Source organism: Anopheles marshallii, chromosome 3 (genome assembly GCF_943734725.1).
Source record: "Anopheles marshallii chromosome 3, idAnoMarsDA_429_01, whole genome shotgun sequence".
NCBI lineage: Eukaryota > Metazoa > Arthropoda > Insecta > Diptera > Culicidae > Anopheles > Anopheles marshallii.
Window position 1 is genome coordinate 50,055,075 of NC_071327.1, and position 25,567 is coordinate 50,080,641.

The following is a 25,567-nucleotide window of genomic DNA, read 5'->3' on the forward strand; positions in this document are numbered from 1 at the left end:
CATTATTTTTGTTTGTTTTGTTTTACGCCTTTCAATCTTTCCTGCCATATACATAAGTACAGATACGTCTTCTAAAGGTGCAGGGCAATAGGAATGGATTTTGTATGGTTTTGCGTTTCATACCCTTGCTACTCACGGACTGCCAATCATATACTTTTTTTTTAACGGAACCCCCTTGCTCGCAGTACCGGGACAACACACGGTACTATACCGATTTCTCAAACTACCATCATCTAACACACCCATAACGGAGCCAATCAGATTGTATTGCTCCATATACCGGTCCACCTGCATAATCATGGCACAAGGTATCGCATTTCGTGGCGAGCGCGTGACAATTAAACAGTGGGTATAATGATGCGGATTATGCATCGGTCTAGCCCAAATACGATGACACTCGATTTTAATCTGCTTAATCTAATTGCAATAACAACGGGTAGCGCTTTGGATATAACAAACATCAAGTATCAACGCATCAACAACACGAGTCTCTGCAGAGAAGGGAGAAGGGCGAATGAGGGAGAGGTGAATATTTCTGCAAGTCTTTCAGAAGAACGGTTGTAACTATATCCTGCCATCGATTTTGTCAGCTCGCTGCTTAATACACCTTACGAACACGACGACCAAAACGGACGGTTTTGCCTATGTCTACGATGGGCATGGTATGCAACCGTTGTTTGAGTGTACCCGGCATCAGTAGGACAAAGCCGAGGGCGAACGGGAACCAACTGTGAAATCCTTATACTGTGAGAATACTGATATCTAAAAGTAGAGAAAAGAGAACAACGATTAAAAACTGTTATAATTCGCATATTTTCGTCAAATACTCTAAAAATGTCAAAACATTATTCGGAAAACGTCTAGAATAGTTAAATCCAAAACAGTCGTTAATAACAGACAAAGGAAAGGTTCAAAGAAGTTAAAGCTCAAGAGAAAAACCTAACGATTTTAGATTGAACCATCTTAGACTGATTGTTTATAACTGTTAGTGAATTGAAGAGATTTACTCTCCAATAATAAAGTAACAACTATCTCTCAAAAATATCAGTAACGAACGTATTCATTAGTAATGTGAACACATTACGATGACTTGAATAAGAGTGATTGAGCTACATTGAAAGGTTACCTCTTAATCCGTATTTATGAAGAATTATTCTTTTAATTAACTCTACCCTGCCTAGCTCGGTAGTTTACCACTTTTTTTAGCGACCAACAACTCCACCACAATAAGTGAATCGCCGCATTAATTTAAATAGCTCGTTCATGTGTGAGTTACTTAAAGATACCAGCTCTTCAGTATTAGGTTTGACTTGGTGAGGGGTCAAGTCAAAGGACGTTCAAAATATAAATAGGTCTATGTACAAATTACACCATAATTAATAATGAGTTATAACACATTTGCTTTCTTGCTCCTTCAGTCGTTCCCAACATACACATCACATAGTATCGTACGGCCCAACCTTGGTTACATGATGAATCGTACAGAAGCGAGTTAAAACCCGAATATAAATAAACTGTTGTGAGTCATAGAGCTCAACCCCAAAACCAAGGGATTTGCTTGTCTAAATTTCTAAGTAGCAACAAAAAATAAATGTCATCATAACCATAAAGCCACATCACAGAGAAGAATAGATCGAACGGTAACCGCTTCCATCGATAAATCAATTAAAGATAAGAAACGATTCACAACCAGATGCCTCTACTCGAATCGGAAGCTTATCTTGGACCCCATTAGATGGCTCTTATCATGTAGTTAACTAGCGTTTCTACATAAAAAAAAATCACTTCCACACAACAATATAGTGTACCATCAAACGAGTCGATCCAACAGACGATGCGAAATGAAACCTCAAGTTGCGAAAGATCCACCACCAAACGGTGCCAATTGACTTCTCCTTCCCATGTCAATCATTTGCATCTAGTGTAAATTGGTCTAATTGACGTAACTACTTATTAGCGTGACGATGGCGACCCCCAGACGGTGGAGCATTTTGCGCACCGACGCGTGAAATAATAGAAAGTGGAGGAAGTTTTACACTCCCGAGTGCCTACCTTATCCTTCAGCTGCTGGCACAACTGCAACGCAACGGTAAACAGCACCAGCACCTCGTTTAACCACGGCACGGAACATTCTGCCTGACAGGAATCAAACTTCATCGTGCCCTGAAAGTTCGTCAGCTGGTACGCAACAAAGATTAGCTTGTGGCTCTGTATGTAGAAGCTGATCGCCAGATCCTCGGGCAGGTTCGGCGAGAGCGCTTTCATGTTACGGCTCTTCATCAGCTCATCGATTGGCTTCTTGCGTGGGACCACGAGCGAGGTGCGACCGCGCTGCAGCGCGCCCAGAATGTTGCCTAGTATGTGCAACACTTCGTCGGATGTTTTGAAATGGTACGCACTGTCCACGTTGTCGATGTGGTTGATCGCTTGCTGCAGATGGTTGGCTGCATCCTGCACCTGTTGTATCTTCCACGGGTAGTCCTGGGTGATGGAGGTACGCTGGATTTGTTGCTGTTGGCGCTGTACCTTAAAGTTGATGTCCTGACGAAGATAGAAGAACGGTAGAAGTTTCAACCTTCCACTGCAAAATGGCTCTCATGTAGTAGCGCGCACTTACCGCGTGTGTTATGCTGTCCCCGGTTAGCGTGACGATACACTTCAGCTGTTCCGGTGCGGCTGTAAGCACAAACTTGTCCTGCTTCTTGCCCTCGTTACCGTACAGCGGAACCGGAAAGCGGTGGGCACACTCCACCAGGATAACGTGCAGTTGCTTCAGCACTGAATGTACCTCCTCGTGCAGTACCCACTCGAATTCCACCTGCTGTGACGATTACGGAACCAGCAGAGCAAAAAGAGGTGAAAAACATGGCCCAACATGCACCACACGCGAAGCGATCATCGATGAAAAGAGTTGCAAAGGGTAATGCTTTTGTCAATATTACATCGTTTTTCAATTATATTAACACGCTTCCTTTCTGCGTCGCATGCCATCATTGCGGGAAAGGGTGTTTTACTCCAGCACCGGATACTACGCTAGTGTGTGTATTGCTCGTACAGCAAGAACTGTACCAAAACATCCTTTAATTTCAACGCAACGGCAAATGATAGCCACGTTGCCGAGACGCGAGTGAACAACCTTGTGAGATAAAATTAGAACACTCGAGTCTAGCCAACCGCCTCTGGATGATTGGGGCCTTTGTGCCCGGATCGCTAGACCCGTAGTGGTGGCGTTCGCTCTCTTGTCTCGTCTCACAAATCGATAGTGACGGTACGGTTGAACACCTTTTCCAGCATGATAGCACGCCCGCTTCAATCGCAGCGATTATGCATAATCACCGACGATAAACGACATATTACTGGCATATCATTGACCAACTCGCGTCAAGGTGACGCCCCCTTCCATAGTATACCACACTACGACGGATGCTCGTCGCAAGCGCTCTTTGCATACTGATAGTGAACTCACCCACTACACCCCACATTTTTCCACTTCATTCATTCAGTTTGCTTGCTTACCAGATTTAGGGCTTCCTCCTTCTCGCAGTCGGCCATCTTCTGTCCTACTTTGCGCTGTGGCGGTGCCCGTCTATTATACGGTCCACTGCTACTAACCGATCCGTAGCTCGTATTACTCTGACGGAAGCTACTAGCACGATCAAACTCTGACGCAGATCGATTCCCTGCAGCTCCGGTATTCCTGTTGCTGCTAGCGGATGGAGCGAAGAGTTGCTCCAGATAACGCCACCGATGCTGGGCGGACACGGAGGGGTTCGGTGTGGTCGGCACACTGCTGCTACCGGAACTGTCCGAATCGAGCTGGTCCGAGAATGTTACCTTCACTTTTTTCCCACTCTTCCGCCGAGAGTGTGGTTTGGTGAACCAGTTCGATCCGCTGCTATCTCGATCGACAGAACCGAAGATAAATAAAGTGCGTAAAAGAAAAGAAACCCCCAGTTCCCCAAAATGAGTGAAATTTCTGTTTTTCCCCTGGCAACATCAATTTGAGGTAACGTGTTAATAGCTTTGCTTCCAACAATCACACAAACTCCACTAGACGGTGATCATTTTTTCTGGGTTTTGTTTATTTTTTACACAAGCATTATTACATCCTTCTAGTTGATAAGGGAAAATGGCCCTCACGAGCAACTAATGACCGGAAACAGATAGCGAGAGGTCCCGCGGTGGCCAAACGCTTGCTCGATCCACAAATTTTATCGACGGAACTATGACTGCCCTTGGCTAATAGACTATGGTTCATTATCCATGAACAAACACGAACAAACTTCCAAACACGAATGTTCGCACCAAGGAACGGATTCGGGGTTAAATTGTTTGTGGTGTGTTTTACTTTACAACAACACAACTCAAACCTACCGTTTTTACTTTCACACACTCTACTTTGCAATCGGATTGCAATTATCTTTTGCATTAACTAAACTTTTACCACCTTTGCGTTGTGCAAGCACTTTTTCGTAAACAACTTTATTTTGACAGTGCCGTCGTAAACAGTCATCCTCGGGGCGGGCGGATGTTTATAGTGGCGAGGCGAAAGCTTTCCGTGCGGGCGTGTGCCTGCACACTTGCACGTGTTCGAACCGCTGAGGCTGTGGTCTTTTGTATGGTTAATGCAACGACTTTTGTGTTTTGATTATCCGTTCGTAGCGGAACAAGGGAGAAATGTTAAAAATTCGGTTTATTCGAATGTGTGTTTCTATTATGTTAAAAATATAGAAATTTATGGGAATTTACTCGCTTTGTAACAGAATAACGATTATCAGGATTTAATACTTTGGAAACACGTGTTTTTACACAAAAATAAAACCATTTCATTATCAACGTGATTTTCTTACGTTCCGAGCCCCAAAATGCCAAATGAAACAAAGTTTTTATCGTAAATAAAGTTAAACACCCTTCAATTTAACATCCCTTTGATCACTGTGCACAAACCCTCATGCCACACTATGCTGATATCTTTTCGATTGGGCACAACGGAACGTTATCAAACCAATAACTCTCAAATTGAAGGACTGATGTAAACATACATTTTTTACATCGTTGCATCTTCTAGAATTGAAATAACGCGAGATAAAACCACCCCTTCCGAAGCGTATCATTTGATTACCACCGTTCCACGTCTCGTTCTTCACTGGCGCTGGTACAAAGGGGAAAGATGTTGCAGCACTTTGAACTCATGATCACGTTCGTCACTACAATCGCAACAACGAATTTTATATTAGAGAATAATGGTTTTCCACTTGAGCACCACTTGAGGCGAATGAGAGTGAAAGTCAGGGAGTCCCGCGTCGTGCTAACCGTTCCGTTCACTAAGTACTACTACTGAGTGCTATCTGCTGGAGGTAACTACGCGAGGGTAGAAATAGTTTAAGCTATCCGAATGGAAATACTTACAATCGCAACATTTGCTCAAGCTGTGTGTATTACTTGTTGGTAGTTGTTTAAAGCCGAAGTTCGTCCAATCAGAAGGAATGCTTTCACCTGAATACCGCGCACCGTGCAAGCCGGCGTCAATTTGCAACCAGCCCGAGTCGTGAAATTCCAATACACTCCGTGGTTAAGAAAACAGAGCACCAAAATCCCACCCAACTACTCTTGACGAAGATCGTCCACTGGAATTCGTTTTGACCGCTGCCCGCGTGATCAGTTTTTTTTTCTTTCTTTCTTGCGCGTCAAATTTGGTTCGATAATTATCAAAATCAACAGCACGATAAACAACAGAACATTGGAGCGTGTGCGAGTGTTCGGGTCGTGCGGAGGTAAACGTCGTGATGATAACCGCACGAGGGAAGGCCTCGTATTCACACACGACACACGTTGTTTGGACAAAATACACTTCGATCGTACGGATGCGAGAATTGATTTCAACTACAGTACCATCATAGTGCCGCCATCGGTCTGCTAACAACCCAACAAAACGCGGGAAGTGGTGTTTCTCGGGCCGGTTCCACTGATTGACTAGTGTATGGTTTTCGTTTTGTTCATTTCGAATTCCTCCCAAACATCGACCTCCAGTATGTTTCTTCACACCCCGTCTACATCTAAGATAACGCAACCGTTTTGGGGCTGTCTCGGCTGTAGTACGACAACTTACAGCCAAACGAGAAGACGTTCCCGGCCGGAGCTTATGCCGGCATCTTTATCATCAGCTGTTGAGCTCCGACACGACTATCTTCCCCCGGTTTGCTGATAAGCTGACCGCTCCATCCACCACCTTTTGAATGTTTGTTCGTCTTCCTCTTTACTATGTTTTGTTTGTCCGGAACCCAGCTGAACCATGTGATGAACATGAACGCCACTGACCTTCGCCGCCGGTGACTCGCGGAAAGTGCATCAGGTGATGGTGGTGTTGGAGATATGCATGACACATCGATTCGTTCCGGTAGTCAGAGTTTGCAATTAATTTAAACTCTTCACAAGACGATGCTGTTTGGATGGAGCTTAATAGGCTTTGATGCTATTCATTTGCAATGATTAAAGTTCATGCTGTAGGTGCATTGCACGATACCTCAATGACGGATTGTTAATAGAGTGTTGACCGATAGAATAGTTTTCACGATCATGATCTGATCACGATCAAGCCATCATGTTACAATTCAATCAACAACATACAATTCTTATAAATTTCGCCACAATGACGTCAAACGAAATGAAGTATGAAGGTTATACGTATCGCATTTCTACAGTAAAAAACAGGAAAAGGATTAAACGTTGTATGCACTTCATAGAATCGTTGTTTTCGTTGTCCGTTGTCCTACAGAAATTGATAATGTTTTCAAAACAGATCAAGCGTACAATTGGCAATACGCAACACGACCATGTTGAGGGGAGACAATTAAATCAATCAACAATTAACTGCTGTGTATTCTCAACGGTTGGGTCACCTCGATTGGTACCGAAGTCACGAAATACGCAATCGAATACGATCAGAACATTATACACAGTTACATTTGCCTACAGATTATGACGTATTGAATAATGAATATTCAAATTACAAACTGTGGAGCGTCGATTATCTGTGCTCATCGCGACTCGACGGTTGCCGGTTACTTGGATAACACGGAAAATGGGCACATCTTCTTTTTTATGATAAAAGATAGCGTGTAATAAATGATGGGTAAGGCTTTTTTAGTGTATAGTTGATTGTCCTTTTTTGTTTTACTGATGCAAACGAAATTATAGATTTTGCTTTTAGAGTTTGAGCTAATTTTATCCTAAAAAAATAAAATTTGGTTTTTAGTTCTTATGTCATCAATAGTGCCAGGAATATGCCAAATTTTCATTGGAACTGTCATTACTAAGCAGCCCGGCTAATCGGCGCTCCACTGTACTTATTTCGAATTGGATTCGACTACTACACGACTACTTTATTCTATATTGCTCCCAAGTTACTACTCTTTTTCATTGCTGTCCACACAAACATGTACCAAGTACTGGGCGTCTCCAGCAAAAAGGAACTGTTAACAATGCCCCTAACTAGCCTTGTTTCATTCGATCGAAAAAATATGTTAAATTATAATTATGAACCATATTCGGACAAGCCTTTGTTAAATTTTTAAGGGAGTTAAGTGTAGGACTGTAAAGTTACTTTTTTAAAACAATTGTCTTGAAAGGGACGAATAGCCCTAGGATACGTTAAACGTGGGGCTCAAGGAAATGATGTCTAATTTATGTAAAGTAATTTTAAGTGCTAAAACATAATATTATCGGACATGTCCTACACCATGAGTCGCTGTTGGATCGCTTATGGCCTTCATTGGTTTTTCAATTGTGCATTAGCTTATTTGTATCTCTTCTATATATCTGAAGATCAAAAAACACAACTTCGCCGTATAGCTCCATGAAAATGAACAACCCAACAACAAGCCTGGTGAATCTAATTCGTTGGGCAATAATGAGATTATCATATACCACATCGAATTAGTCACTTTTCTACACTTGATCAGTGGAGGATCCAGGTAGTCCGTCCGTCTCTCGTAGTAGCTCGTCCGTCCTCGTCCTCGCCCGGGGGGAATTGTGACCATAATACAACATAAGATTAGGAGCCCCTCTAGCTGTTGGAGGAAGTGAAAGCTACTCTTTCTTACATTACAGCTGTCCTCGGAGTCCCCTAAACGGCAGGGCCACCGTCTATCGGCATATCCGCCACTGCTTAGATTGATGTTGGCTTACACATGAGGAATCAATATCTCCTCCTGTAAACTTGTTCAAAATGTCGATTGAATGAGGATTTAGCATAGATTCTGCTAAGAAAAAAACAATTTCTTTGGGGATTTAGCATCCCGAAGTTCTCAACTCAACTGTTCTCCTTTCGCTCAGTCAGTCAGTTATAACAAGCACGGCCTGGCAGATGGTTACTGCCAGAAGAAGCAAACTACTTACCTTACCCCTTTTCGCATCATCAGATCATTTCGTAATGTAACAACAGTAAAACGCTTAACAAAAACAATGGTTTCTTTTTATAACATACTATTTTTTGTATTAATAGTTTTTTTTCTCCCCTCTCTCTCCTTCTCTCTTTCTCGGTTTCAACTCATTTTCCGTTTCCAGCACATGGTGTTCGTTTGCTTGCACATAATTCCTTCGCCCTCGTTGTACATCTCTTTCTATTTTTCCTACACCGGTTTCTACTGTACCACCTACTGACTCTTTCTGGCCCGTTCGTTCCCTCAACCCGGTTGCTTCCACTGCTGCCTCTTGCATAAACTCCACCATTAGAATGCATTTTCTTGTCCCAAAATGAAGGATGCCTCGAACAAAACCATTTTACGCTGCTCATGTAAAAAGTTTCCGCTATTTTTGCCATTCTTGTGTGTTTTGATGCATGTTCCTGTTCCTGTGCATGTTTAATGTTCCTTAGGAAATGGGTATGCATTTCTTTTACGCGCGTAAAAAAAGGAACTTAAAACTTTTGCTGGGGGCGCGTGTGTTATGATTGAAGTTTGTTTTTATGTAATTGTTTTTTTTTTATTATTATTTATTCTAGTTTTGTGTTTTGTGTGTACTATTTTCGTAATATTTTCTAGTGTTTTGCTTTGCCATTCTGTTACTATCGCATTCCTCTTTCCAGGATCGTTTTGATCTATCCTAATAATCCTTTTGTTCGTTTCCCCTACATTACCTCTCTTTGTTTGTTTCCAACCTTTCTTCTCCTTATTTTTGTTTACCAAAGCCATAACTACTTTTTTTTTGTTTTTTATTTTGTATAATGGTGTATATATAGTATATACCGTTTCGCTTCTTCATTTCCCATTATGCTTTCGCTTTGTTTTTACTGCATTCCGTTTTTTTCATTCCTATTACTAACGCATTTTAACCGGACATATTTTGCAACATTCATTTGCAATTATTATGTTTTTGTTTGTTTAGCTTTTGCCTAGCGGGATGTTTATAAATTATACACAGTTCTCGTGATTACTGCACCTTTTTTATTCGTGTTTTTTTTTCTTTTATTATTTTTTGTTTTGTTTATTTCTCTTTGCACACGTTACTACTTTCACGAATACGTCTTTTTTACTTGCACGTTTTTAGTGTTCCTTTCTGGATTTTGTTCCTATCCTTGATTTTGAAACTAAGCTTTGTTGTAGCCCTGGATTCTTTTTGCTATTATGCTAGGGCTGTGAGATGTGGAGATTCATAACGTATTTCTCCATTTGTTTTCTCTTCACTTTTATTTGTTTCAGTTCGTGTCATTCCAATGAATTAACCAATCTTATAACCGGCATGCAATAATGATCCAGAGGAACCTGACTGCTGGAGGAAAAACAAGGAATCATACGGGTTAGTAGTAATTTGAAGATCTTCGCGTGAGTTAGCCGGGATGGAAAAGAAACTCTACTAACAATAATTCAAAACCCAAAATATGATTTCCTTCATTTTTTTCACTTTTTTTGTTTTTGTTTCTATACTTCCCCATCTCCACAATCGTTATCACACAGTGTGTACTTAACGAATTCCGGTGGAGTTGGAGTTTTCTCAGCTCACTTCATTTTATCGTCGACCTGTACAACAGGATGATGATAAAAGTGGTGCGGCAGGAGTTTAACTCACATTTTTCTTTTGTTAAACTTATGCTGCAGCTTTGCCAGTTGTCGGATAACTAAACAGTGTCCTATTTCCTACTATTCTTTTCAATGGTATTATCATTCCCAGATTGTGAGCAGTTCAGAGAGCCCCCACTACAGTCGATTTAGTAGATCCTTCAAGCGTATCTATAAACCCTTACTTAGTTACATCATTCATGAACAAACAAAAAATGTAGCATAAAAAAAACACAAGGCAAAAATAAACATAATCATAAATAATAATTAAGGATAATGATAGTTAACTAAGCTATACTCTGCAAAAAAAACCAATGCACACAAATCAATATTTTCTGCAATTGCCTCGCAAATTGAGGACAAATGGATGTATCGTACAGCGTTTCGCGTAACGGATACAGAGGGATACACGGCATCGTGCCAATGCAAACAAACGATGTACATTAGGGGAGCAATTAATCGAATGATTGAGCGGTTTGAATATTACAAGTATTGCCGTCACCGTAATATCCGCCTTAGTGTGAACGTTTGACAACATAATTCACATTCTCGACAATTGATTTCTTTGTTACCCTACTATTATTTACAAACGATCCCATAAAACAACAAGATTAGTGACAAAACTAAACCAAATAATTCAACAAACGATTGATGAAAGGAAAGGCAACAGTGGGAAGGTGAATAGAATAGAGAAAGCAAAACTGATGCATACGTTAATCCTTAGTTCTTAGTGTTACGCTAGTACGAAATGTAGGAAATTGCTTTAGAAGAGCAAACACACAAATAAACTTATACTTCTCTGAACCGATTAATAATTTACAAGTATTTTGCAGTATACTGCATCGAACAAGAAAAAAAAGGAAACACAAGAAAAAATCCATCCCTAATAAGACACGCGTTCACTCTCCGGTTTCCCATCCATGCACTATATCTCTCACAACGGCATGGCTTATGCCATGCTATGCTCTTATTTTGTTAATAAAAAAAAGCGGGATGTTGGTTCAGAATATTCATGTCTATCGCGTGATCTTCGTTTCCACATACCTGCTGCACCCCAAAATACCTCATGCCCTTATGTGTTATCACTGAAAAAAGAAAACAACTCAGTCCTTCACACCTCGATTTGTTACGATCCTACAACAGCGACGCTCACAGACGGTATACCTTCTAACTCCGTTCTTTTTTACGATTAATAAGTGCACTTATCTAAAATATAGATTTTTGTTTTATATATTACCGCGCACAATCTGGTCGCACTTTATGCGCATATGGTTTGGTTCGTGCTTCCGACACAACACACTCACACACAAACTACTCACACACTGTTACACCACCAATCAAACAAGGGCCTCCGACTAAGGGTGTGTGTTATGTTGCTAGTACATGAGTTTACAGCGGTAAAGAGGCCTAATGTCTGTATTTCTGGTCTGGTAGCTATAATTTCAATGCCGATTCCCTGTTTCTTACTGGACGCGCACATAATCGTTTATACAAATACCACGGACCCACTCTTGATGCTAGTAATCTTTTACTCCTGTTCTGCCTCTTTACATTACACATCTAAGGAAGCAGGTCAATACTACTACAAACCAGTTCCGTTTTTACCTTAACAGCTGTGATTGTTTACGTCCTGTTGTGTGTGTTCACTGCGTACTCAGTACCTGTGTGCTTACATCCCATCAACTGTACGGTGAGGTAGCAGCAGTCTGGCACATGTACTACGTGTTGCTCCCGCCCATCGCATACCTGGACGACTATATCCTTCTGTTCATATTTGGCTAGTATACTGGAATTAGTTATACCCTGCATCACATTCTAGTTCATCAGTTTTGCTTCGCTACAAGGATCTTTTTTCCATACAGTGGTTAATAACACTCTGTTCCATGGGTACCGTCGTGTTCATCATGATCATGGGTAACAGATGACAGGGTCATGATTATTTTAATCGTTTAAAAGTCGTTAACAATCCAGCATTCCAGAAAACAAAAAATCTCTCACACGTTTGAGTATATAGGTTTTGTGTGAGTGGGGTGTACACATTTCATGCTTTTTTTTGTATTAGTTGTTATCAACACACAAAACCATAATGTGGATATTTTTTGAAGCGCCCATTCAAAACGTGTTTTTACTATTCTTCACGCAATCTAACCTTTGGAGTGGTTCGTTACGCATTTTTTGACATATATTTTCATGCACATCATCGTGTCGACATGTAAGTGATGTCCATTCCATACACTATACTACATTTGCTTTAGCGGGTCTACATCGATTGGTTTGATCGTTTTAATCCGACCATGTTCTATCGTTTTCACATTTTCTGGTGCTCTTTCTCTTGGAGGATTATATTGAGCGCTGGAAGTTTAGTTGTTACTACGGTACATGTATATAAAACCTTATCTACAGCATTGAAATGAAGATAATGATACAGAACCAAGAAAAACAAACAAAGTCCTATACAAATTTTGTGTAATTCATTTTGTAAATGATTTTAACTATATCAAATAGGAAAACCTTAACCGCACAAAACAAAACAAAATCGAACGAAAGTATAACGATCAGGGTGGTTATTGACGAGCTGTGATGGATGACTAGCCGAAAACATAATCCACCAATCCATCAACCTAAACTGATGCCAAAGCCAAACCGTAAACGCATAATGCCTATATTTCCTATTCTCTTGTGGATGCGAGTCTTCGCTGTTTATGCTTTACAAAATACATATCGTGTTACCGTAATGATTAACTTTATACACAGCCCTCTTTCTATTTATAAGCGTTTGCTTACTTCCGCGCTCCATTTCTCTGGCTCTAGCTTATGCATATTGGCATATGCATTTGGTTGATGACGACACATTTAAGTGTTTTGTGTAACTTAGTACCTGCCTTCTATTATGCCCATTAGATTTTTCTTCCTGGTGTCCTGAAAAATTCAAATGTCCCTATTGAAGTGTTTATTTTTTATATCAACACTAGTTACATTGCGATTGGCACAGCCGCAAACGGTGGCGTACGAAAATTTTGAAACAACTTGAATCATTTTTTCCCACGGTATTTACTGGAAATAACAGGAAAAATTATTTCTCTAAAAACAAAAGCTGGAAAAATTCAAATTAATCGAATCGCCTTCACAAAACGAAATATAACCGAACGGCGCCAGTTCAAGCGATTGTTTGAGTAAAATAAAAATTTAGTATGCATATTGTTGCCTTTCATTAGCTGATGACTGTTTCGATTGAATGTTTTTACAGCATTGAAACATAATCCATCAATAACAACAGCCTTACATTTAATTATTATCTTCCATTTTGTATGATTTGATGTATTGTAAACCTTTTGTAAGGATGAAGAGCCGTACTCCAAAACAAAATACAGATGAGTTTCTCTGCAAAGCCTATACTACATGCGTAATCTAGCACGAACTACGCTCATCTATCTACACCGGACATGATAAGATTGTTAAGGTGAATAAATGTGAGGTTTTTTACATTATATGTTCATTCATCTTACATATTATACAGTTGCATTACTATGTACACTTAATTCTTTGTTACGCTGTCGTCCGCTTCTAAGCGAACTTTGCCGAGGCAGATGATTTCTATGAAAACGTTTAATAACATTATTACTACCATAAGCGTTGGGGGGTTTAGAGCAGCGCACATGTTACGAAAGTATGATTGAAAAGACGGTTACCATTCTTTTCCAATTGAAACATATTTTCGTTTGTTTGCTCTTTCTGTTTGCTTTTATTTGTTTCTTTATGACTTGTTTTTTTTTTTTGTTAATAGATAACAACGAGTTTAACATTGTTTGCGACAAGGCGGTCAGATATTGTCCACAACAGTGGGCCGCTTCAACTTTTGCTCGTTGCATGTACGTTTTATAATTTTATGAGTTTTTATAACCCGCTTGTTCCTGTTCTGGGATATCGGGAGGAAGCAGCCCGAGCTGAATATTGCAGCATCAAAACACAACGCATGCTACTTCCTCCCAATCGAACAGCTGCTACTAATTGAGCGTGTGTTAGTTACATCATATTGCCGCCTGCAAGAACTACATATAATCATATCTACAGCATCAGTGACTCGGCACGACTCGTTTGCAATTTTAGCATGTACTAACCAACAAGTTTTGCATCCCCAATTGCCAATAGCTAACGCAATGAATTCTATCACCTTCACCATGTGTTGATCTAGTTTGTTTGCATGTGTTTCCTGTTTCAATATGTTAGCATTTTGCGTTTACAGATGAGTTTACTCTGCCTTTAGTTTTCTATTAGTTGTATTATTTCCTTAACTTGTTTTTCGACACCTTCAACCGTGCTTCAAAGTTCTACGATGAATTTCTGTGTTTAATTAGGGACATTACTTAAAATGCTATTACTTCTGCCGAACATTGTTCCATCGAACTACGCTACGAAAACTGGTATATGTAGGCAAACAAATATGCATGAAAACAAAAACAATCTCCTATCATTGCTACATTCCTGTACTATTATATTTTGCAATAGTTTTTTTTTTTAATTCGATTTTATACCTTGCCTTGGCGATATTGAACAGCAGCTTAGGTTGCCCCTACTTTTTATTACGATATTCACCCTTCTTCTTCTATGAAGCCACTTATTCTTCGCATCTGTTAGGTAGAGAGCGTGGCAGTATTATTCGATAGCAACTACATGCGTCGATTCAAACATAACGAATTTCCGTCTCAGACAGATGGTAAAAAAGAACATGTCCGGAATTTTTCGACACAACAAGATGCACAGTAGCAGTTTACTTGCTTCTTATTCGCACATAATTCTCTTCTTTTGTTGCACATAATTTGCACTATCATCCACTGCACTTGATTCGTTAGAACAACACAAGCAATTAACACGCCATATACAGAATCATAGCAGCTAACGCTGTGTACAATGAACTGCCCAAGGATCGTCAAATGTTTAAAACGTTCTGACGGTTCTAGCACACGAGTTTACAACGACTTGCAGCCGCAATCACGCACAGAACTTGTTGTGTGTATTTATTTTAGCGTCCCGAAGCTTACTACAAAAAAACCACTCGATCGTTTCAGCACTATCGTTCAACAGGTAATTTTGCTGTGAAGTGTTTTTTTTTTTTTGTTTCGTTTTACTTAGAACTGTAATGGCCACTGTTACCCTGTCCCCCACTTCCGTAATGACTTCCACCACTACTAGCATGAGCACTTCCGTAGCCACTGTTACCACCGTAGCCACCACCACTTGTTCCACGAGCGTGATCGTTGCTCTGATAAAAATGTCTTTCGGAAGCGTTAGAATGGGATGAGCTTCCGCGGCCACTGCCTCCACTAGCTCCACTTCCTCCAATACCATCACCACCACCACGGTCACTGTTCGAACCATGGCTCTGAGTATCCATTCGACGATAGTACAACAGATACGGTACTCGTGGCGCACGGGGTCGCAAAACATTAAACTCCGGTATCGGTTTGACGATACTATCATCGTACCGAATCCAGCTACCGTAACCGGAATGATACACATCGGTAATATAGTGTCCCTTAGACGCTTCCTTGCCATCGTGGTACACAACCGCAAACAGTTTATACTGCTTCTGCTTGGCTGAGTAACTTTTACCCTTCGAGGACATCAGTTCTGCAAACAAAAACATTCAATTAGTATAGCGATTATAAACAAAGATACTGCATAGACGGTAGACGGCTTACTTGAATCAATCTTCAATTCTATCGGGAAGTCCAGCGTTTTTAGTATCTTCGTGCACCCGTCCATTTTGTAGTCAAAACACTTTAGATGGAGAATCAGTACCACGGGTAGTTCTTCCAGCGTTACTTGCTGCCAGGCGGCTACCTCTTGCTTCGTTTTCGAACACGTTACACCCTCAAGTTCATCACGACCAACCAGCTGCTCAAGAGCTTCTTTTACAGATGCAGCTTTCTGAAAAAAAAGTAAACGACATTTACATTATTATTATGTATTTATATATTTGATGTCTTCAAACTAATGAGAATACTAGCAGAGAATAAGTTACCAATAGCTATATGCAATACCGCTTGGGCATTCCTTTTGAATAAAAAAAATGTGTATAACTAAATTCTAATTCTGCATAATCTTGAGCTAAAAAAACTTTAGTTTTAGCCAAATAAAACACCGATTTAAAAGGAAAATTAACAATTTTCGAAGATTTTTAAATCAAGAATTTTACTTTTGTGGTAATTGTTCAGGTGCATATATCGAAAAGAGGAAACTATAAAAGCTATAGTAAGTAGACACGTGCAGGACACATGTATTAATTAAATATTGTAATTTAACTAAATAATTAACAACGAATTCAAAAAATAACTAACTTATGAGTTACAAATAAAAAGCGTTTACATTGATCATGGAGTCAAAAATAAAGATTTAAGTTAAAAATTAGACTATTGTACCGAGAGTGAAATAATAAACACCGCAAAAATCATAACTATTTATTTATTTCGATTTAGATACAGATTCGGAATGTAAGAATGTTTACCTTTTTGTTTAACAAATTGCAAAACAGATTAGCTCTTAAAATTGCGTCTGAAACACAAAAGACGCCTCACAGCTATTCTATTATTAGACCGCGAATGAATACCAACGATTCTATTTTTAAAATGCGCTCATTCAAATGAACATTCAGAATGAACACAACACATTCCAATTCATTATTACATACCTCTATATCCAAGGGAAGTGTGAAGAACGGTTGTATGTTGTAGGTCGGTGGCACACCATCGCGCTGAACGCGGGATCGTAGTTTGCCTCGGAAAATATCGCTTATCGGTGAATGCCCGAAATCGGTGGTACGTGTCACTGTGCCCTTATTGCGATTACCACAAATAAGCTGCAGAAATATTAGAAACGAGAAAACAAATTGTAAGGAATATTCTTGAGCTTTAGAAAATGTTAAATCATACATAAATGTGAAAACAAACAACTACTAAAAATACTATCCAACGCAGAACCTTGAAATAAAACCTATAATAAGACAAGGGTTCATTTCTACACAAATTGCGTTAGTGAATTTTAATTTCCCCACCATGTACAACAGATATTCAAAGAACAAATTCACTCTTGACTCTGCCAGTAACGGTATAGAGGGGTGCGTAAAGGAAGTTACTCTCTTGTTGAAGAAAAGTTTTTTTCTAAGAAAATTATTCTCGCCTGAAAACAGGATTTGAACTCATGCTTGCGACTCGCGCACTAATAATCATGACGAGACACGTTGTCACACGGCCATGAAGCTAAGTCCCAGACCGCCACGCTGCACAACTATTTTTACAGGCTTACCATCCAGTCATCGGCGTCCTCTTCCGCGTGCGTCTCGCCATTCGATGGTTCTTCGCCGTTCACATTGCCTTGCTCTGATTTAACCAACTTCATGAACTGTCAATATGCGTCAATAATATAGTCACCATTAATAAAGTTGTTAAGCTTGAAAATAATACCATCATTCACAAGAAAAATTAATATAACAGAATCAATAACTACCTCTATCATTTCATCGTTAAGGCGATTTAGAACACAGCCAAGGAATTCTTCCGCATCTTCCTGTCGTCCTTCGATTTGGAACATGTCTGAGCGAATTCCATTCAGCATCTTGTAAATGACGATCGGTTCGAACGGTGTGTCGACTTGTAGTTCCGGGGTTTCGTCCTTCTTGCCTTTTTCTCCGCGCTGCGGTTTCGACCGCATTGGAAGCTGTGAAAATTCACTCACCAACGAACACCTGTGTTCATTAAGGAATTATTAGTTTACCATCTAAAGGCTTGTGCGCGGCGCTTCAGAATTCGTTCTTACATGGCATCGATGAACGGCTTCGGATGTTTGGAATTTTTCGCAGCTGGCAGATTACGAATTGTTCGCATCAAATGATAAAACGGTGGGCAAGCCACTAGCGCCTGCAGTATAGTGTTAATGTAGCAATAATTAGATCGATTGATCAAACCACGAGGAGTTATGCTTGTGCTACTGTTGTCAATGATGTACCCGCTTAGAAAATCTGAAAACAAAACAAACAAAAACGTTATACTCATTTTATTACTTTCTTTGTGTAACCAAGAATAACAACACAAAAAATACAATAATAATTATTCTGTTTGTTTCAACACTACTGCCACTATCCATCGATATTTCAGTTGAAAGGGCAAACTCTCTGAGAAACGGGGTAGGTCGACCGCTAGCAAGTAAAATCACAAACCAATCAGAACGATTGGTCGGCGTGACCACTCAGAAAACGTAACCTGTAATTATTCTCTCCCATTTGTGTAACGCGTATATTACTCCACGAATGACAGAGTAGTTCGCTGACTTCCAAATGGAACCTTGTTTGACATTGTGTTATAGAAATTAAAGATATAATTTTTTTTCTCGGAAGCGAGATTTGAACTCATAACACAAGCCTTGCAAACAAATACATACATAGACACGCACTAGTGCATTCGGCTATCTCGTACGTTCCGCAACTTACCTCCAAACTTCAACGAAAAATCGTCCTTCTGATCTCCGATGGATGTAGCCGAACCTGCACCTGCTGTTGCATCAGTGGATGCTGTCTTTTTCGATACAGTTGTTTGAGCGACTTTTCCTTTGCCGGACGTCACCTGAGTTGAGTTTGTTGTACCGCTGGCTGGCGTGGAAGCTGCAGCAGATGAATAGGACATCGGTGCACTTGTTGTTGACGGCGTCTGATGATTTCTTTCATACGGTTGCACCTTAGCCACCGGTTTTTTCGCACTCGATGTAGACACATCAGCACTAGACGGGGGATTAGCAACTACTGACGTAGCTGAAGTTCCCGCCGGTGCTGTTGTTGGCCGGTTAGAGGAGGGCGCAAAATTAACTCCAGACGATCCTGTAACGTGATGCTGAGAAGAAGTAGCGCCTGTACCAGTAGATGTGCTACCTTGTGCTGTCTGTCCGACCGATCCCGTAGACAAAGCTGCTGAAGTACCAGAGACTGCCGTTACTGTTCCTTGCGCTGCTGTTGCTGTTGAAACCGATGACGCCGAAGACGACAGTGCAGAGGCCGCTGACACAGACGATGAAGATGAAGACGACGTTTGGAACAGGCTGGCCCAGGTTTTGTTGGGTTGCGGCGGTGCGGCACCGGGTGGTATCTGTGGCGGGGGCACAATTATGGGTGGTGGAATGTTTAATGGATGATCGGGTGGCGGTATGTTTAGTGGGTGGTTAATGACAACCGGTGCTTTGGGCGCAGACTTTACCGTGTTAGTATTAGTAGATATGGTAGTTGATGTAGCAGACGGCCTAGGTAAAATTACCACTTCCCCGGGACCGTGTTGCTTCGCCAGTTCCGCAGCTCCGACCGAGCTCGCCGTTATAGCCGCAGAAGCTGCCGCTGGAACAGGCCGCAGCGGGATCGCTTCCACCTTCTTCGACTCCATCTGAGGTGGAACGACTCCGGCCTGTCCGCCGCTGGAACTGCTCACTCCGCTGGGAATTGCTGCGCTTGCCGACGAGGTATTACAGCTGTGTGCTGCACTCGAAGAGCGCTGGTTGTGATCCGCAAACGGTTTCTGCTGCTGTGATTGCTTGCTGGAAGATAACGAAGTCGAAGAGGTGATCGATGATGATGAAGTCGCTACGGTTCCAACCAGTGTTGTGAACGGCGCCGGAGATGTGTTTTTATTCTGATGACTGGTCGAACTGGGAAACTCCTTGTTCGGTATCGCTGAAACTGAAACCGAAGCGGTACCCTTCTTTGGTCCCACGCCGCTGTTATTGACCCACCCACTTCCTGTATTAGATTGCCCTGCCGACTGCAGGGCACTACTACGTTGTGGATTTACTCCACCACCAACCACAGCCGCCGTGCGCCTATGTTCTGCATCCTTTATCGTGAGTTTCTCCATTCGTTCATGAGTACCCTTCACGAATTCCGACTGATCGGAACGACTTCTTGATGGAGGGGCTTGCGATGCAACAGCCGCAGCATAGCCGAGAATTGGTAGAGGCTGTTGCTGCTGCTGATGTTGATATCCCTGATTTGGCACATTAGTTAATGCATTCGCCTGTTTCGTTGCAGACGTGTTTTCTACCCCCCGATGGGTCGTCATCGCTGGCGATGTTCGCTCGTTTTGCTGGGGAATTGATGTAGCGGTGCTAACATTTACAGTGGACGGCAGTGGCGATGTGTTCGTCATTACAACGGCATCAACGAGCTTCGGTGAGGTATTGATGTCGGATTTACGGTTGAGGCTGCTGTTGTTATTTGAATCATTTCCGCTACCATCAATCATATTACTAGCAACACCAGCTACTGTCGATGTTGCCATGCTTGGACCCGTCTGTTGGAAAGTTTGATTGGTAGTTGATGGTGGAGAGTCCGTCGCTGCACAAACAAAACAAGAAAGTTTTTTTTATGTAATAGTTTTAAGATCCCACGGTCGATTATCGAACAAACCGTTAATACTTACCACTTATTGTAGCTCCTTGTGGCGGTTGAACCTGTTGATATTGTTGTGGCTGAAGAGATGTCTGTTGATGAGGCGTTGGTTGTATCGGAGCATGTTGCGATGGTGGAGGATGCGCTTGGATGTACTGCGGATCAACGATGAAGTTGTTGTTCATGGGTTGTGTACCACTGTCCATCACTGGCGACGGTAAAACTCCGGATGGTGGACCGTGCTGTTGCTGTTGTTGGTGCTGATCCGGTGCCACCATTAACACCTCCGTCGATCCATCCAATGGCATCGACTGTGGAGGAACAGCCCCAACCAAGTACCCACCACTAACCATCATCTCCTCTGGTTGCGGAACTCCCCCTACGAGGTTATGCTGTGCGACCGAGGTAACCACTATCGGAGAGTGCATGGTAGATGTTGCATTGGAGCTCGTCGGAATGTTACCGTTTCCGTTGTAATCCTCAACCTGTGGCAGAGAAGCTGCCCCTACATGCTGCTGTTGCGGTTGCATGCCATATTCCTCTGGAGCAGCCATCGAAACGACCGGAGCAGGTGTCATAGCGTGCATCGTGAAACCGGGAACGTTCGGATCCAGTACGTGACCCATCGTAGGCTGTATCGACTGTGGTGGCGGTGGCGGACCCTGAGCTAACATTCCACCCGTTGCACCGCTTCCATCATCTTCGTGAACAGGCATATATTCACCCGTTTCAGGATGATAATCAAGCGCCATGTGCGGGGGTTGGGGCCACATTGCTGCCCCCGGGTGTACACCTGGATCGTCGTGACCTTGCCCCTGGCCACCATGTGGACCGCCTCCGTCATCACCCTTCCCGTCGTCGTACAATTGATATTCTGACGGGATGTAGGACGGATACACCAAATTAGGATAACCATGCAGAGGTGCATTGTAGTACATCTGCATGTGAGGCGCGGCCATGAACAGCGGCGTACCAGTGGCATGTTGAGCCATCGGTGGCAAAAGGTAGAAACCACCGTGCAGATTACCGTACTGTGCTCCAGCAGCACCCATCATCGGTGGCGCTTCGATATGCATCAGCTCGGGCGTGTGTTGCTGCGGAGGATGCGGTGGTTGTTGCTGCGACATTTGCTGTGATTGCTGACCTCCTCCACTAACAGAGGTAGGAGGAGTTTGTTGCTGACCTCCACCATGACCCTGCTGGGCCTGTTGGGGCTGAGCCTGCTGTTGCATTGGGGGTTGTCCGCCTTGGTGGTGTGATAGCTGTTGCAATACACCCTGCTGAAGTCCCTGATGGTAGCTTTGGGCATGCTGTTGTTGGTGATGATACGACTGGTGCTGCTGATGTTGTATGTAATGCGACACGTATCCTCCCCGCGAACGAGAATTATTTCCGCCACGGTTGTTCCGCCCTCCACGCCGCATCGTGCCACGTCCCGGCATCGTTACCGGCGTTGGTGGCATCAGCTGCATCTCTGGACTGGCCCCAACATCCGTTTGCATGTAAGCACCCTGCGGTGCGGTAGTCGTCGCTAGGTACGGTGAAATCGCCGGATATCCATGAACGCTCACGTTCGCTGTTAAATTGCCAACGAATACGTTGTTCGGTACCTGTGCACCTGTTGGTTGCAACATCTGCACCGGATACATTCCGTGCGGTCCCGGTGGGATGTAAGCCGATGTCGGTATTGAGGTGTACATGTGCGGTAACATTTGCTGCTGATGTGGGTTCGACACGGAAACGGCCTGTTGCTGCATTTGCTGATTGCCGTTCTCCCGGTCAGCATTTCGACCACCGGTATCGCCTGTACTGTTGACACCACCCGCACCGCTCCCACCACCATTTCTACCACCAACATTATGTGGCTGTGTTTGAGGTGGACCTCCTTGGCCGGGCTGCTGCTGTCCTCCTGTAGCTTGTTGATTGTTTGCTCCCGAACCTAGCTGCTGCTGCTGGTGTTGCGGCTGTTGTTGTTGCTGCTGCTGCTGCTGCTGAAGGTGATGCGGATTGTTGGTGTGTGGAGGCATAGTCGCAGCCGTTACTACGGAAGTCCGTGCTATGACTTCTCCTCCTCCTCCTCCTCCTCCTGCTCCACCTGCGACGCTCGTGGCCGTCGACTGGATCGAAAAACCGATCCACTGTTCTCCACTAGCGGGGACGTTCTCTGTATCGACGACGAACGCACTACTGCTGTTGCCTTCGTTTACTGCAATAGAGAACAGAAAAGATTTACTTTTAATAACAGCATATGCAAAAACGGGAAAGAATGGTATGCGGCCATAGGGGTACCGAAAGGAAACACACCAAAAAAGATAGAAAATAGAGATGTACGCGAACGAATGAAATGAAACAAAACAATGAAGGAAACTCGCGTACAAAGCTAATCGAAGGTAGTACATTAAATGCGCTCACACGCATAAACAATAGTTGTGCCATTAACAAACACGACGGAATATATGCAATAGAGTGAAGGAAAAACAAAATTTAACAGAAACTGATGAATTCACAAATCCTTAAGAAAATGAATAAACATATGGTATTTAGTGCCATTTTTTTAGTTGTATCTTGTCTTGCATCACCCCCAAAAATGTTCGTTTTGAGCTATGGTTTTGCGTTACTTTATTATTTTTAATTTTGTTTCTCATAACAATCTTATCGGTAGATCACAAAGAGCGTAAAATGTATCAAATTAACCTTTTTAATTAGTTTTCTCCTGTCGAGCCATGTAACAGATGCCAATTGCCAATAGCATTGATTTTAGTTGGTCAGAACAACAAAAACAAATAAGAAAGAAGTACAGAATAATATATTTCAGTCAATCGTCAAAAGTAACACAAATCTCTAATTTGATAGGTTACTTATTAGTAAAGTACAAGCATTTCAAATAAAAAAAAAACCTCGTGCAAAAATTTTATGTTAAAGACTTAATACGAGCAATAAACTGTGTAGTAAAATGACGTAAATCAAGCAGGTGCAATTGCATGATCTTTGCTACATTTTAAAGATGCATTTTCGAAATGAAGTGCTAGGTGTGTACGTGTTTGGCCGTATTAATGTGCGAATAAACCATTTTGAATATTAAGGTTCGTTTAACAGGGTCAAGGAATAGAAAAGCTTAAATCATAAGTAAAAAAGCCAGGCGTAAACATTCGATCATACGAATACAAGGGTTATGCAAAAATAAAATACAGCAACCGCGCAAATAAACAATATATATATCAACGAAATAGTAAGTAATTCGATTCGAACATGTCTGTTGGTTTAAGCAACAACGCTTACCGAAATTCGGCAGCGGTGGTGCTGATGTTGGTGGCGTTGCGACGATCGATGTCGTGCGAAGCAGACCCGCTCCTTGAGACAGATACGAAGATCTGCTAACAAGTCCAACATTACCGACAGTCGAAGGAGTGGACAATAGCGGGGATGGCTGATGCTGCGGTTGATCCAGCAACACAAACGGACGACTCGAACCTGATACTAGAGAATGTTTCCGCACGGGTACGAACATCATTCCACCAGGAGGCGCTGGTGGTGTTGTTGCTGCTACTACTGGCAAATTCTCCTGTTCCGCGTATTCCTTTCCGAACGATCGAGGTTTGGTACCGCCTCCGCCACCAACAATGGTCGATCGGGGCAAAAATACTACCGGAACCGGATCGAAGGCTCGCGCATTGGGGTTTAACCCGTTCAGCTGAGTTAAATGCTGAGGAAGCCCTACAGACACCAGGTCTTTCCCATCTCTCTGCTCTATCTCCTTGGGTCGCTGCATCGGCGGAAGGTATGCTACGCGATGTTCGCGTACCGTACTCGGCTGACAGGGTGACGATCCGCCTTGGGCGGTAGCATCGGGCGCGGGATACAATATACCCATTAAAGCGGACGCCTCATTCTGGCCGGCATCGGTGAGGTCTAGAAACTGATAGCTGCTACCTTCTCGCGTATCGTCCTCGGTACACTTCATCATCCGTCCCGAGGATGATGAGTCGGCGGCTGTGTGACGGCTGCTCTTGTTTCGCACCCTTCACGACCACGCAGCAGCGAACAGCGATCGACGCGACGATCTCGACGATGACGATGGCGGCTGTTGACGGTGTGTTCCGGTGGCGGATTCCGGCGAATGTTCATTTTCCCGCTACCCTCGGTCGCGGATGGCACCGGTCTCTAAAGCCGGACCAATCTCGTGTATAGTTTTAGGAGGCGTCGTGCCTGTACGCTACGATCGATATGGCACCGTGCTGGGTCTGCACTAGATGCGACAAACATCATCAGCTGTTCTTGCACTCTGTATCAGATGCCCCTCTCTGAACATCCGTTTCATTCCAACTCATTCGTAATCGATGCCTTCTGCCTACATGTACACATAAAAAAAACACACACACACACTCACTAAAGCATTTTACTGAAATCCATCGCTTTCAACAAGGTTTAACTAAACGTTAACAATACCGATCTTACTGTACGTTGGGACCGAATGATCAAAACCATCGCAATGTTCCCATCATGACAAGATTCGCACGGATGCAGATAACTTTGATAAGCATGCAAAAGAGCGTGTGTAAAGTTGCCGCGTTTCGCTAGTTTTATCAAACGGCAAACCGATACACCCACTAGGAAGAAAAAAAAACATGGGGATTTGCTAATTTGTTTGCATCAACTATTGGCAATCGTACATCACACGATGAGTGAAAAAGAGAGAGAGAGAGAGAGAAAGAGAAAGATAAAGAGAATAAGAGAGAAACAGTTTGATTGGAAGGAAAGAAAAGAAAAGAATACAAAATTACATTACATACACACAGCATTGTACATGAAGATGAAAATAAAACAGTTAAGCTTCTACTACGAACACAGAGGTTTGGGAATATCAGCAATTATGATCTACTCCCAAACATATCTTATCATTGCTATCAACGAGTCATTTAGACTTGATAAACAAAACAACAAAACATGGAACGAAATTATACAAAGTGGAAAGGTATTTCTGAGATGGTTGAATCAGAATCTATTCAAAGTTACAAGATATAGCAAGATATGACTGTTTTAACCCATTATATAAGCAGAACATAGAATAAACAAGAATTGACAATTTACAACC

The 25,567-nt window shown here is 42.3% G+C and overlaps 2 protein-coding genes across 2 annotated transcripts; both read right to left on the reverse strand.

The window, feature by feature from the left end:
* Positions 1-693: 693 nt before the first annotated feature.
* LOC128712083 (protein rogdi) lies at positions 694-5,193 on the reverse strand. Its single transcript, XM_053806979.1, has 5 exons — positions 5,123-5,193; positions 3,517-3,895; positions 2,618-2,821; positions 2,053-2,541; positions 694-762 (listed from the first exon to the last, which is right to left on the reverse strand). Exons 1-5 carry the CDS (start codon positions 5,191-5,193, stop codon positions 694-696), a joined length of 1,212 nt encoding a protein of 403 aa, XP_053662954.1.
* A 9,984-nt stretch (positions 5,194-15,177) lies between these two features.
* Positions 15,178-24,439, reverse strand: LOC128712218 (uncharacterized). Its single transcript, XM_053807114.1, has 10 exons — positions 23,755-24,439; positions 20,507-22,681; positions 19,295-20,421; positions 18,538-19,186; positions 17,868-18,069; positions 17,559-17,796; positions 17,358-17,453; positions 16,744-16,911; positions 15,755-15,983; positions 15,178-15,683 (listed from the first exon to the last, which is right to left on the reverse strand). The coding sequence occupies exons 1-10, from the start codon at positions 24,437-24,439 to the stop codon at positions 15,178-15,180; spliced, it is 6,075 nt and encodes a 2,024-aa protein (XP_053663089.1).
* Positions 24,440-25,567: the final 1,128 nt, after the last annotated feature.